The sequence below is a fragment of the Cervus elaphus genome, chromosome 33 (genome assembly GCF_910594005.1).
Source record: "Cervus elaphus chromosome 33, mCerEla1.1, whole genome shotgun sequence".
Lineage (NCBI taxonomy): Eukaryota > Metazoa > Chordata > Mammalia > Artiodactyla > Cervidae > Cervus > Cervus elaphus.
The window spans coordinates 6275443-6289716 of record NC_057847.1 but is presented as its reverse complement, the minus strand read 5'-3'; the positions used below and the strand labels follow the sequence as shown (position 1 = coordinate 6289716).

Genomic DNA, 14274 nt, shown 5'->3' with positions numbered 1-14274 from the left:
GCTCATTTACCATATCTTTCCATTTTCTGTTCAAATGTATCCTTATCAACAAAGCCCTCCCTGATTACCTTATATGAAATAGTAAGCCCCCTGCACTGCCTACCTGTCACTCCAAATCCCATTTGCCTTACCTAATTTTTCCCCAAAGCACTCTCTGCCACCTAAAAAAACATGTATTTTTCAATTGCATGTCTCCAGTTATAGTTTCAGAAAGAGAAGCTCTATGAGGGCAGGAATCTCTTTTTATTTGTTCATGGCTTTAACCTCAGTATGTAGAACACTACATGGTTCATTAAAAAAAAAGCACTCAATAAATACTGAGTCGAATGAAGGAATGAAAGAAGGAAAAGAGGAGATAAGATGGGAAGATGACAAGATGGCTGATCTTCAGATCCCCAAGTATACCTAAGTGTGGAATCAGTGGCATGGGCTGCTGTCGTAGTAATGACTGGAGACTGCGCTCTGGTGGCTGACACGGTTGCTACCACCGCCGGAGGGATGGTATTAGAGGTGGTCACAGGTGGGCGAGACTACCAAGAGAAGAGAAAAAAAATACTTCACTTAAAAGGCGAAATAAAGTATGCCAGACACTACAAGTATAATGTGAAACCTGGGCCTCTAAATAAGTATGTTAATATCCAAATGAAAGTAAACTCTAACCATTCTCATTAAGGAACTCTTTTTAGATAGGCTGTTAGAAAGCGAAGAGTCAGAATTGTCCAAAAAACCCCAATTCTGACTGGACAGTACACAAGTCCCTCCTTTTCAAATATGACCAGATTCAAAATTCTGTCCTACTATTAGCACAAACTGGAAGCTAACCCTTCAGCTCTAGTTACCACAGATCTGTTGCTGGTCTGAGAGCAGACACTTTTCGTGACTATACAATCCTTCACAGAACTGGATGGAACTGCTGGCTGTCATGCTAAAAAAAGCGAATACCTGGAAACAGCATTCTTTACCCGAGGAAGATGCAGGGTCCCAGACGCTTTCGTGTGGATATACTTCCCTTACTCCTACGTCCGTGTGTCAGATCTTCACCTGCAAACTAATTCCACACCGGGCTGCCCTGGTTTGTCTGCTGTCAGTTCCTCCATCATCTCGGCTCTAGAGCAGTCCCTCTTTCCCGATCCTGACACACGCAGGTAACCGCACGCTCTGCCATTCTCGCTCTGTCCTCACCTGCAGACCTGTGCCCACCGCGCTGCTTCTAGTCTGCCGTCTCACACTAGGTCTGCTGTACCGTCTTCCTCACGAGCGAGCTCCTGACCTTGGTTCTCTTCTTTCTCCAATCCTCCCTAATGTTATCTTCTGGGGCCCTAATCTAGTCTCCAAATGTGTTTCATTAGCCAGCAAGATCTTTTTGTTTTAATGTGAAAGCTCTGGGCTAGGTATAGCTTACCCAGCCTTTTAATCAGCCCTTTCCCGTATTATCTTAAAGCTGTTTCACACATGCTACCAGCCTTGCCCCTAAAGGCACTGAACTTCCATGTTCTGTATATAGTTCAGTCAGGTTAGATTTTCAGAGATATTTCTTTGATCATATACCACTGTATTTAAAAAATGCAGTAGCTCTCTACCGTGTAAAAAACCAAGTTTACACTCTGTCTTAGAGTCTCAAATTTAGAGGCATGGTACCACACAGTAATATGTTATACTTCAGTAGTACTGAGGCCACAGATTTCCTTGAAAAAAGTGGAAAAGCATAGACCGTCTTCTTCAAAACACATACATACGTGCATAAAAAGGTGCTCAAAATGTTGACAGGTTCACATATCCCTTTCCAAACTAGAATTACTTGGTTCTAACTAGTGTTTACTCCACACTGTGTACAACCAACCGCCAGCTTTCCTGCCTTGCTCAGAACGCTGCTCCCTTCACTCCGTCTTCACTTCTCTGAATCCCCCCTGCCACACTCATCCCAACAAAAGGCCTGGCCTCCCCACCTCGCTCCTAAATTCTCACAGCAGACCACATGACACTGTATATAATTCAGCCCTCTCCACATCCTGGCAACTAGACCGAAAGTCCCTCAAGGTTTAAGAACTCAGGCAGTGCCCAGCAGAGCGAACAGCCCGGAGCAGGCCCCTAGCACTTGCTGGCTGCCCGCCCGCGGCCCCGGCGTGCCTGGATGGGCTGGTGGATGATGTGCTGCACTGCCGGCTGAGCCGCAGCGGCGTTCGGCAGCTGCGAGGTGGGTCTCAGGACCGTGGTCACTTTAGAACTGGACATCACTGCAGCAGCAGCTGCACCTGGAGAAAGAGCATGTTTTCATTAGCGTGGCTTCTGGGCTCACAATTTAAACAGCTGCAATTATATTCCCTATAAGCTCAGTATGTCAGTATTTAGCTTGAGTGTTTTATGTGTATTTCCCATTTCATCACATAGGAAACTAAGAAAACATGCACTCAAGGGCTGAGACTGACATTAATAATCTGTATTGCTTCTTCAAGGATGTTCTTTAATGAAACTGGCTTTTTGTTTGTAACCACAAGTACACAGCAGTGAAGCACAAGATAGTGCTGTTACCTTGATTCAGGCCAAGGCTTCAGCAGTTAAACCACCAGACAGTTGCACTCACCTGCACCACCTCTGCCTTTGCACCATCAGTGCCCACGTCAGCACCGAGAAAAGGGCACAGGTATCAGGTTCGACCTCACCAGACTCCCCTGCAGTATCTGAACCTCATTCTGAGAACCACTAAGGTATGTTAAGAGAGAGAATCTAATACCAGACTTTTGCCAAAATAATTTTATCCTCTCTCACAGGAGGTGACAATTTCTGACCAAGTAGTTGAAAACTCTCACTAAATTTAATACTGTACAAACTATTAGGATATAATTTTAAGAACAAATTCAGCTTATTGCCATATGAACAAAGAGATCTGAGTAACCATTTCCAGTAAACTTCAAAAATGCCAGTATTAACATTTGTGAGTTATTTATTAAAAATGAAGACCATGTTTAGATTACCATAGCTTTTAGGAGCTCCTCATTACTAAAGGACAATTTTTAGATCATACTAAAAATCTGAATTGCTTTAAGTTTACATACAGACACATACTTGTTATTACAACTATAATAAGCAACTATTAGTGAAGTGAAGTCGCTCAGTCATATCTGACTCTTTGCGACCCCATGGACTGTAGCCTTCCAGGCTCCTCTGTCCATGGGATTTTCCAGGCAAGAAAACTGGAGTGGGTTGTCATTTCCTCCTCCAATACAACTATTAGGCCATCTAAAAATGTGCATTTATCTAAGTTTATTTTTCCTGTCCTGCAGCTTCAAAAAGCTCATTCTGGATATGCTTTGTGTTACTGTATCTTTTACCAAATGTATACCTGTCATTGCATTTCAAGAGTTTGAACAAAACATGCAGCCTTACCTCGAGGTAAATGAGAAGCTCCAATGTGAAGAGGGGGCCCAGGAGCATTGCTGCGGATGATAGACATCTGTACATTTGTGGTCATGATGTGATGCAGGTTACTGGGATGTCCCTTCAAAAAACAGGATGGAATGTTATTTCCAAGTGTCTGGTTTTAGCCATAAGTGCTTAGGCACTGCTTCTAGGAAGCCAGTTGCCTCTCAATGTGGGCTGGGCTGTTCCTTATAGATGGTGAGCACCCCAAGGGGCAGGACATTTCGCTTTCTTTATACAGCATACTGCACGATGACCTGTGCCAGCAGGCATGTGGTGACAGGAAGGACCCATCAGCTGCCTTGGGTCGAGCTACTGCTACATCCCTGTCACTGATGACACATGTGACTAAATCCCTGCAGACACCCACATTTTCAGCAGTAGTCTCTCACCCTTGTTTTCTTATCTTGGCCAACAACTCACTTCTTCTTACTCTCACTATTTCCTTTGCATGCCACTACATTCACACATTCTTTATGCCGGCCAGGATTTCCAAGTAAATTTAGTCAATATCCAATGGGCATCCCCCTGCGAGTTCTTCAGCTCACCCCCCAGTGTCCCTTCCTCACACTTGCCCAACCCTGACGCCAGTGCTTCTCAGGTGGACGTTTCAACACTTCTGGGAGTATTCAGCAGTATGACAAAATGAAAAAACCATAGTGCATCTTTTTGGAACACAAATTTTTTTCTTGTAAACTTTAAGGAGGAGTTCTGAGATTCAGTTTTCACTGGTAAGTAATTTAAAATATTTAAAGAAATAAAACACATATTATGGAGGAGGATTGCAATTAAAATAATGAAGCTAAATATGAGACTTTAAAATAAATGTTCATGACTGGTAGGCTGCCGAGGGAACCTGCCAGTTGCCCAAAAGATACACATTACTCTGCCCAGAGAATAACCTAGAGAAGCACTCCTACTGTGAGGCTGCTCTTAACCCACTAGAGTTCTGTACCTGTAAACCAAGCACAACTGGATTCTGAGCTCAAAGTCATGGGCTGTCTTATCTAGGTTTGTTTCTCACACTGTGGGTGGAGCCTCGCACACAGCAGATCCTCAATACATATGGGCTAAATGACAAGACCACTATGTGTGTTGGTCTTACTCCCTATGCCATCCCTCTCTGTCAACTCTACTCTTGACCCCTTGCAGATACTGTGACTAGTTAATTTTTTAGTTTAGTCCAGTGCCTAACGTACTGCTGGCATTCAATAAATAGTGATCAACAGTTTGGCATCTCAGTTTGAAAATCAGCAAATTAAGAGGAAAAAAACCTGTTGTCCACTGATTGTTGCCACAGGAATGGCTGAAGCTTGAGGGATGCTACTCTCCATGGTAACGGTAACCTGCCCTGGAACCTTGGGGGGGAGTGACAAGGTAGAAGGTGGAGCAGGAGCAATGGGACGGCTAGGCATGGTGGGCTTCGGGGGCGGCTGCAAACAGAAAACCACACGAAACATATCAATAGCTTTTTACTAGTGATGCATTGCATTCTATATACGTACACAAATCAAACCTGGAGAATGCCAGGAAAGATGCCAGAAGCCTTGTATATTTTATCTCTTAGCATCACAGCCTTTCCATGGAAGTACTACCATTTCCATTTTACAGATGTGCAAACATACAAAGCAAGGCTAAGTTCCTTGCTCAAAGCCACACAGACAGTAAAAACGAGAAACAGGAATAAAGCCCAGATCTGTATGGCTCACAGCCCGCATTCTTCTATACTGTGCTGCCTCCCCAAGTCTGGGTGGAAGTAAACAAAACTCCCAGTAACTAAAACATATCCACAAGGTAATACACACAAGGTGATGTTCTCAGGTATCCCCAAATTAGCAAATAAAATCTTGGAGAAGAATGCCACTCCAAGATAAAAGCTACACTAGTATGCCCCCAACTTTTGAATAAAATCTACGTCAATATGGATACTGGAAAAGATCCTGTGATGCCAACTGCCCAGCGGCACAGGACTAGGTACTGCAGAAGAGCGAAACTCTGAGTTACAGACAGGAGCTGGACTGATGGGTCAACAGGAGAAAGCTACGATCCCAGGATCTAGCCTGACTTTGTGAGCACTGTCAGAAATACTAGCCAGTCTTTACTGCGGTTCAGTGTGACACTTTAAGCCCCTCCATTACCTTCATCAGTCCCTCCGAAAATGACAGCGGCACTGCTGGCGTCAGATGTGCTGGTGGGGCTGCCACTGTGACGGGCGTGCCCGAGGCGACAGCGTGGTGCGTAGACAACATCTGCACCTGCGGGTAGGGCCTTACCACAACAGGCTCCTGCTTCTCTTCACGGGGCTGCAGGGAGCTGCTGGGGCCCACGTGCTCCCGGGCAGCGGCTTCAGCGTCTCGACTAGACTCATCATTGACTAGCGAAGACACGAAGGAAAAACAGTGAGCTCACGTAGCTGAAACTGTGATATGAGACCTAAGACAGTTTCATTTAACACATTTATTTAAAAAGTTATAAAAACTTTATATTAAAAAGATTACTTCTTAAGTCTAAGAACATACAATATTTCAAAACAAATTTCTCAGTCCATATCCCTACAGAGTGAACAAGTAAAGCTCTATTGTTACTACAATGCACGTACTCTTTGAGATTCAACAATTCCACTTGTAGGGACGTATCTTATAGATACAGAGCATATGTATAAAATGAGTTAGGTACAAGTTATTTGTTTCAACATTTTTATACCAGGAAAGGAATTGAAAAAACCTACAAGTCCATCAACAGTGGTCTGGTTATATAAATTATCGCATCCTCACACACTAGACTAGCATGCAAATGTAAGAACAAAGCAGGAAAATGTTTTAGGTACTCTCATGGAAAAAATGTACAATATCTATTATGAAAAAGATATATGCAAATAGCAAGGTAGAGCACAGAGAAAAAATAAAATACACACAAACATAAACACATTTCTATTTGACAACAGTGATAATGTATCTCCAAATCACCTTGGTTGCCTGAAGGGAAAGAAAGTGGTGAGTAGGGGACAGGGAGAAGAGATACTTTTTAGTGTATACTCTTTTTCTTTTGGAATTTTGGACCATGAGAGCTTGTAACGTATTTAAAAGTTAAAAAAAAATAAAGGAACTAATGTAAATGAAAGAAGAGAGACTGTGAAAATATTAGTTTGCACTGTCATTTTCCTAAAATGATGCTATTTTTCTGAATATAAAGATTACACTTAAAAAATTTTTTTAAATTATTTGGAAAACTATACAGATAGTAAAACTGCTCCCAAAGTCTCCCCCAAAAGCACCAAGTTACTATTTTGGTAAAACCTCAGACATTTCTCGGCTCTTTAATTTTAGGTAGGTTTTTATTTATTTTTGGTGTGCCGCACGGCATGTGGGATATTAGTTCCCTAAGCAGCGACTGAACCCGTGAACCCTGTAGTGGAAAACAGATCTTAGGCACTGGGCTGCCGAGGAAGTCCTCATTTAACTATAACCTTCATAAAACAAGTGCACAAACATTAATTTTATAGCTTAGTGAACTTTCACAAACTGAATACACTTGAGTTACCAGCACCTAGATCAAGCCGCAGAATACTACTGGTTCCCCAGAAACCCTCCGTTCAGCCTGAATCCAGGCACTGCTCCTCCCAATGATACTCACTATGCTAACTTCTAACACTGCAGGGTACTGCTATCTCAGTTCTGAGCTCTACATGAACACACTTATGCCAAATGCACCAGGCTGCGTCCTGCCTCTCTCACTTACAGGAATGAGGCTTCATCCATGTTACTCCATGCAGCTGCAGACCTTTCATCCTCAGTACAGTATGCCAATTCTTGAATAAATCATAAATTATCCATCTTACTGCCAGCAAGCAGTTAAGTTTCACTTCTTTCACTATTTATGAATAGGAGTGCTAGGAATATTCATGTACGTCTTTTGGTGAACATTCATTATCATTTCTATTAAATACATATATATACCGGAGAGAAATCACTGAGTAATAGATATATACTGTATCATTTTAAAAGGGCTAAATGGAAATCCACTGCATAGTTGTACTATACTTTTTTAAACTATTATATCACAGATGAGCTTTTAAGTTATTTCCAAATTTCTGCTATTATCACGACTATGAAATAAATAACCACATGCACTCTGAGTCCTTGTTCGATGACCTGCTCATCGAACATCGAAAAAATTAGAAATTTTTTTCTTGGAAAAATGTGCTCAGAGAAAAGGCGAAAGTATGTCTTATATTTTGTTATATATTGATTTTTCTCCTAGCTCATTCAAATTTTTAAAAATTTTGATTTTTAAAATCACTTTATTGAGGTATAATTTGCATACAATAAAACAGCTATTCTAAGAGAATTCAATTTTTTTTTTAACATTCTCACCAACATCTGGTAGCACTAGCGGTAAAGAACCCAGCTGCCAATGGAGGAGATGTAAGAGACAAGGGTTTGATCCCTGGGTCGGAAGATCCCCTGGAGAAAGGCATGACAACTCACCCTAGTATTCATGCCTGGGAAATCCTATGGGCAGAGGAGCCTGGCAGACTACAGTCCATAGGGTCACAAAGAGTCAGACACAACTGAAGTGATTTAGCACGCATTCACCAACAAATTGGCAGGTTGGTTAGGTCAAATAGTAAACTTTATATGAGACTGTCAAATTACTTTCCAAAGTGGTTGACTCATCTTATGTTTCCACCAGCAGCGTACTAGTGGTCCAGTTGCTCCTCCTCCTCACCAATCTTGATATGCAGACCTTCTAGTGGGTGTGTATTGGGTATCTTATTGTGGTTTTAATTAACATTTCCATGGTGACTAGTAATGTTGAAGCTCTTTTTATATGATCACAGGTCATATTTCACAAAGAGAAATAAATATATGTTCATATCTCTAAAATTTACTGTTTTGTTCTATAAAATTAAATGTACATAAACATATTAAGTATTGTAATCACAACACAATCACGACATAGAACATTGTCTATTACTTTAACAAATTCCTTCATGACCCTTTGCAGTCAATTCCCTCCCCTCCCAGCCCTATTCCTTAGAAACCACTGATCTGCATTCTATCACTATTGTTCGGTCTTTTCTGGAATTTCACAATACAATAAGTGATCTTTTTCGGTCTGGCTTCTTTCTCTCAATAAAATGCTTCTGACGCTCCTCCATTTTATTACACGTAATGCTAGTTTGCTTCTTTTTATTATTGAGTATAATTCTACTGTATGGATTAAACCAAACTTTGCGCATCCAGTCACCAGTTGATAAAATCTGGGTTCTTTCCAGTTTGGCTATCATGAATAAGGTTTCTATGAACCACTGAGGAAGTCATTGTATGTGTGACACACATTTTCATTTATCTTGGGTAAATACCTACGAATGAGATTGCTGGGTTGTATGGTAAGCTCTTGTTTAATTTTTTAAGACACTGTATCAAATTGTTTTCCAAAGTGGCTAGATTATTTTGCATTCCCACTAATGTATGGGTTCTACTTGCTCCACAAACATGTCAAAACTTGGTATCATCAGTCTTTTTTAGTCATTCTAGTGGGTGTACAGTAGTTTCTTTCTATTGTTTTTAATTTGCACTGCCCTGGGATTAATACAGTTTAATTTTCTTAATGTGTTTACCTGGCTTTTATACAGCATCTTTGATTAAGGGTCTATTCAAATATTTTGCCCATTAAAAAAAACCAAACCAGCTGTTTGTCTTTTTGCTTATGTGTTGTGAGTTTTAACATATTCGGGATGTAAGTCCTCTGTTGATGCATCTATCACAAATGTCCCCTCTCATTTGCTGGCTTGCCTTTTTATTTTACTTAATGATGTCTTTTGCAGAGCAGTCATTTTAGTACAACGTATTAGTTGTCTCCTTTATAATCAGCATTTTTTGTGCCCTAAGCAATTTTTACTTACTCCAAAGTAATAAGTAGTTTCTTCTATGTTTTCTTTTACAAATTTTAAGTTTTATATTTAGGTTCACAATTACACATTGAGTTAATTTATATGCATGGTGGACATAGAGGGCAAGGTTCATTTTTTTCTCATATGAATATTCTAGTGTTCTAATACTATTTTGTCAATACCCTATTGAACTCTCTATGTAGTTTTATCAAAAATCAATTAACCATTATGTGGTTAATAAACCATTGTGGTTTATTTCTGGATCCTCTAGTTAGTTCCAATGATCCAGTGATTTATGCCAATTTAACAATGTCTTCATTAGTACAGCGTTATACCAAGTCTTGAAGTAAGGCAGCAGATAAAAGGCAACTTTCTTCTTTTTTGTACAAATTGCTTTGGCTATTCTAGGTCCTTTGGTTTCTACATAAATTTTAGATTCAGCTGTCAGTTTTTAGAAAAGTACCTGAAGTGAATTTGATTAGGATTTATATAAATCTATAGGTCCCTCTGGGTAAAGGAAAATACTGAGTTTTCCAATCTATAAACATGACAGATCTTTTCATTTACCTAGATCATTAATTCCTCTCAGCAATGTTTTACATAGTTTTCCAACCCCAGGTCATACACATATTTTGTTAATTTATTCCTAAGTATTTTTTAGGTTTTTTTAATGCCACTGTAAATGACATTTTAAAAATTTCACTGTTCATTACTAGTATTTAAAAATATAACTGATTTCTGTATACTGAGCTTTTATCTTGCAACTTTATTAATTTCACTTATTAGTTCTAACAGCTTTTTAAAACATTCTTTAGTATTTTCTGTATATATGATGATCGTAAATAAAGACCACTTCACTTGTGTCTTTCCATTTTCAATTGATTTTTTAACCTTCCTGACTACTCAAACAGATTTTCCTCTAAGTAAAATTTTAAAGAAAACGGACAATTTCATAACTTTCTCCCAAACCTATTTGTCCAGGAAGACTTTGATTTTTAACACTTATATTAAGTGTTAAACACTGATCATTTTCCATTAAGCTCTTTTGAAACTATTTATTGTTTCCTTCCAGGCATTTGGAGTTGTTTGTTTTCATCAGAAAGAAAAAAAAATCTTCAAGCAGTAGTTAAGACAATTGATTGTAATCTATACTTTTGAACTGTGAACATGTACTTAAATCCTGACATGCTTAGGATCCCAAATTACTTCTTTCAATAGATGCAACATGAAATACAGAAAGACATCTAACCACGTAAGGAAAACTTTTGTCTTCTTTCTTAGACCAATTGAAGGAAAAAAGAGACACATTTCGGAAGTAAAATTACAGAAATTTTTGGCCTACGTCAATGATTTCCCTCTCAACAAAATCTGAGGGCAACTATTGCTAACTGATACCCTTCTTAATGAGCAGTATAATTCTTACAAATCGATGTTCAAAAATATTCTCTTCAGCTATGCTCCTTTAAATTATTCTGGTGTGGGAATTCCCTGGCAGTCCAGTGGTTAGGACTTAGTGTATTCACTGCCATGACCCAGGTTAAATTGCTGGTTGGGAACTAAGATCGTGCAAGCCACACAGCTCGGCAAAAAAAAAAAAAAAATTCCGCTGTCAATTTATACCAGAGAAAACACTGTCAAAAATATTTGTTAAAGAGAAAAGAACTTGAGGCCGCTCTGTAAGAATTTGTTGATGTCTACACTGTAGCAAGAATAGCACATGCAAAGGAATATGGACAGATAAGTCCTGGCTTTCTTTCTAGGAGGAGGTCCTACCCTGAACTGCTATGCATGATGGGAGTCAGTAAAGACTTCCCAAAGAAAAGTGACATCTGAGATGAAACCTCAAGAAAGAACAAAGACTATCCAGATAAGTAAGTGTGGAGAGGAAGAAGAAAGACTGTAGCCAAAAAACCCCACAAAACACAACAAACAAAAAGCACAAAAACCAGACTATGTAAAGTCCCAAGGTCAAGAAAATTGGGAACTTATCGCTTGCTCAGAAAATGTCAGCAGCTACTGTTAAGTAGGAGGACTACCATGATAAGGAACACAGAAATCAGGCAGTAAAGAAAGGAATAGAAGAAGAAAGGAATAGAAGAAGGAGTACTTTATTTCACTTTGCCAATACAGAAGTAATAATACTTTTTACTTGATATGTATAACATACAGATTATTTGAAGGAGTAACTCAACTTCAGCACTGCTGATTAGACTGAATACTTTGTTGGGGGTGGGGGAGGTCTGGTCTGTCCTGCATAATATAGGATATCCAGCATCATCCCTGGACTCTAAATAAATATCAGATACCAATAGCACCCCCTATCTGTGACAACTAAAACTGTATCCAGACATTGCCAAACACTCCCTGGCCAGCTGAATCATTACCAACTGAGGCCACTCACTGATCTATAGCATTCAGTTAAAAACCAAACTGCATATATGTGCACACACACATTTTAGAAAAATCTCTTTTCCTAAACAAACAGTAAGTTCCTAAAAGGCAAGTTCCTATAAGTTCCTATGCCTCTGCCCACCCTCATGGCACTATTATTATACTTCTGGGCCTTCGTTAAATAACAACACATTAATACACTTAAAAAATGTATCTTATAAGCATGCTTTAAGTTTCACCTATACTCTGGCACATGTGAATCAAGTGATTAAAACAGGACGGAAAAAAAGCTTTATTTACATTAGAATTGTAATATATATCCCTTCTTCAAATTCAATAACCTAGTATTTACTAAAATCCCACCAAGAATTTGCTAATTTTTAAGTTGGAAAACCTGCACTATTTTAAAAGCAGAAAGCAATGCAGAAAAATATCACACATCTCACCTGTTGCAGCTGGGTTTATCAAGCCTGCAGAACCACTGGTGGCTATCTGTGAAGGAGCCTGGCTTAGCCCGGTGGAAGGGGTTCCTAACCGAGGAAACTGTTGAGAACTCATTTCCACCTGCAGTGCACAGTCACATGGTTATTACTGGATTCTGAGATTAGAACCAATAATGAGAAATTAAACCATTTTTAGTACCTGTATCTTCCTTTAGGAAAGCAAATGCAGCATCATTTATCGAAAATAATACTTGTGTTCAATATACAGTGCAGAAATGGTCTAAATTGTTTAAGTTTTCCATGCACATATGGTCAATTAATGGTAAAATCGTTTATGTAATACTGAGGGATACTATGACTCCCTCCCCCAAAAAATTGCCACACGAAAAAGTCGACACTACATCGTGTGCAACAGCCACATGACATGTATTAACACAATACATACATTTCTCTGTAAAGTTTCATGACAAACGGCTTGTGCCTTTGAAAGCCAAGCCTCACACCAAGGTGTACAAAACTGTCGTCAATGTGTCAAAGGAGGAATCGGAGGCAGATGCCCTGTCCTAAGAAAGGATCAGAAGCCTTACATCAAGACCTGATCCGAAAGGAATTCTCATGTTTTTCTGCACAGGCCTTCAGTGACGGATTTCATCCCGCCCTTTCACAGACCGCCACCGAGCCAGAGGGAACGGAGACCTTCATCACCTTCCCTAAAATCGACCCTCACTTTCTCCTCAGGAGCCAAGCTCTGCCGATATCCTCGATACGCCCGCAATCCTACCCCCACCCAGAAGCCCACAGCTGAGGTCGGAGAACACGGGTCTCCAGACACATGGGGTCTCTAAGACTTCTTCTCCGGGGAGGGGGTTAGGCATTCTGAGCAGCTCAGGACCAGTATGCCTCTTTACCTGCAGCCGCCGCCCGCCGCCCTCCCCTCCCTCCCGATTCCACCTCGCCAGGCTGAGAGGGCCGCGGAGGACCCATCTCGGTGGTGGCGCTGCGTTCCGAGGTCGCCGGGAGGGCTCGCGCCGCAGCGCGCCTCGGACCCGCCGCTGTCCAGCTCCTCTGGCCCCGCTCACCCGGGCCACCCGGCCACCGCTCCGCTCCAGTCCTCTTCCCCCGAACCTGCCCCTACCTCCCCCGCCTGTCCATTGGCCCCACGCCGGGCGCGTCACTCCAGCGCCCGGACCAATCCACCGCGTTCTGCTAGCTCTGATCCCGCCCCACCCTCCCGCCGACTGCCAGCCAATCAGGCGCGAGCCTCGCCGGGGCAGCCCAAAGCCCTCGAGGCTGAGCCAATAGCAGAGGAAGACAGGCGCTGCCGGCGAGAGGGGCGGGGAGCTAGGAGGCCCCGCCTCGGTCGGGGTCTGAAAGCGGCGGGCGCAGGGCCCGGATGTGGAGAGTCACTTTAAACTGCTCCAGGAGCCAAACTCCTTGGGCTGCCCGCCCGCCCGCGCTCCCCCGGCCTCTCAGCTTCCCCGCCAAGGCCCACGCCCGCCACGCCCCCACGCCCGGATCAGCCCAGCCCTCCCGACGCCTCTCCTTTCCTTGCCGCAGGACACCGGGCCTTTGCCGCCGGGCCAACTGCCGTGCTCAGCTCGCGAAAGAGCACAGGTCTACGCCGCAGGAGACGAGGCACCGCTGCCCTTCCCCGGGGACGCGCAGCGGGACGGACGCTGCAGCCCGGCTCGGCCGCCCCGCCCCCTCGTCTCCTCCCCTCCCCTTCGCTCCCGGGCGCCCGTCCCGCCATTACCTGAGTGCTGCGCCAAGTGGCCGCCGCGCCACTTCGAGCTTGCTTCCGTGCGCTCTCCGCCTGTGGAGCCGACGTCCTCGGGCTCTGGGACCTGCCGCCGCCGCCGAGGCGCTAGCACTCTGCCCCCCACCCCTCAACCCAGCGCCACTGCTTCCGCCGCCGTAACGAGCCCCTCACCCATTGGCTGGATTAGGCCCCGCCCTCCTCCGAGGAAGCCAGTCACCGCGCAGAGTGAGCAGAGAGCGGACTGGCCAGCCCCTCGGGGCCGCTGAGGCCTCTGGGAAATGTAGTCCCTGATGCCTAGAGGGCGGGCCTGGGCGGGGCGTCCTGGCGACCCGAGCCGGGTAGCACACCCCTTTGCTGTCTGAGTTGAT

General features: G+C 42.7%; 1 protein-coding gene across 12 annotated transcripts in view; it reads right to left on the bottom strand.

The window, feature by feature from the left end:
* The window catches only part of SAP130 (Sin3A associated protein 130), a 74250-nt gene extending 60214 nt beyond the window's left edge, over positions 1 to 14036 (bottom strand). For 5 of the 12 annotated variants that reach the window (XM_043894327.1, XM_043894333.1, XM_043894334.1 and 2 more), the window contains exons 1-7: positions 13901 to 14036; positions 12151 to 12268; positions 5556 to 5791; positions 4692 to 4850; positions 3385 to 3496; positions 2128 to 2252; positions 406 to 530 (exon numbers count right to left, since the gene is read on the bottom strand). In XM_043894327.1, coding sequence (XP_043750262.1) covers positions 406 to 530; positions 2128 to 2252; positions 3385 to 3496; positions 4692 to 4850; positions 5556 to 5791; positions 12151 to 12262 — 869 coding nt within the window. In that variant the 5' untranslated portion in view covers positions 12263 to 12268; positions 13901 to 14036. Of the gene's footprint in view, positions 1 to 405; positions 531 to 2127; positions 2253 to 3384; positions 3497 to 4691; positions 4851 to 5555; positions 5792 to 12150; positions 12269 to 13055; positions 13275 to 13694; positions 13803 to 13900 lie in introns of those variants that run through there. The other 7 variants (XM_043894329.1, XM_043894335.1, XM_043894330.1 and 4 more) reach the window with 5 other exon arrangements.
* Positions 14037 to 14274: the final 238 nt, after the last annotated feature.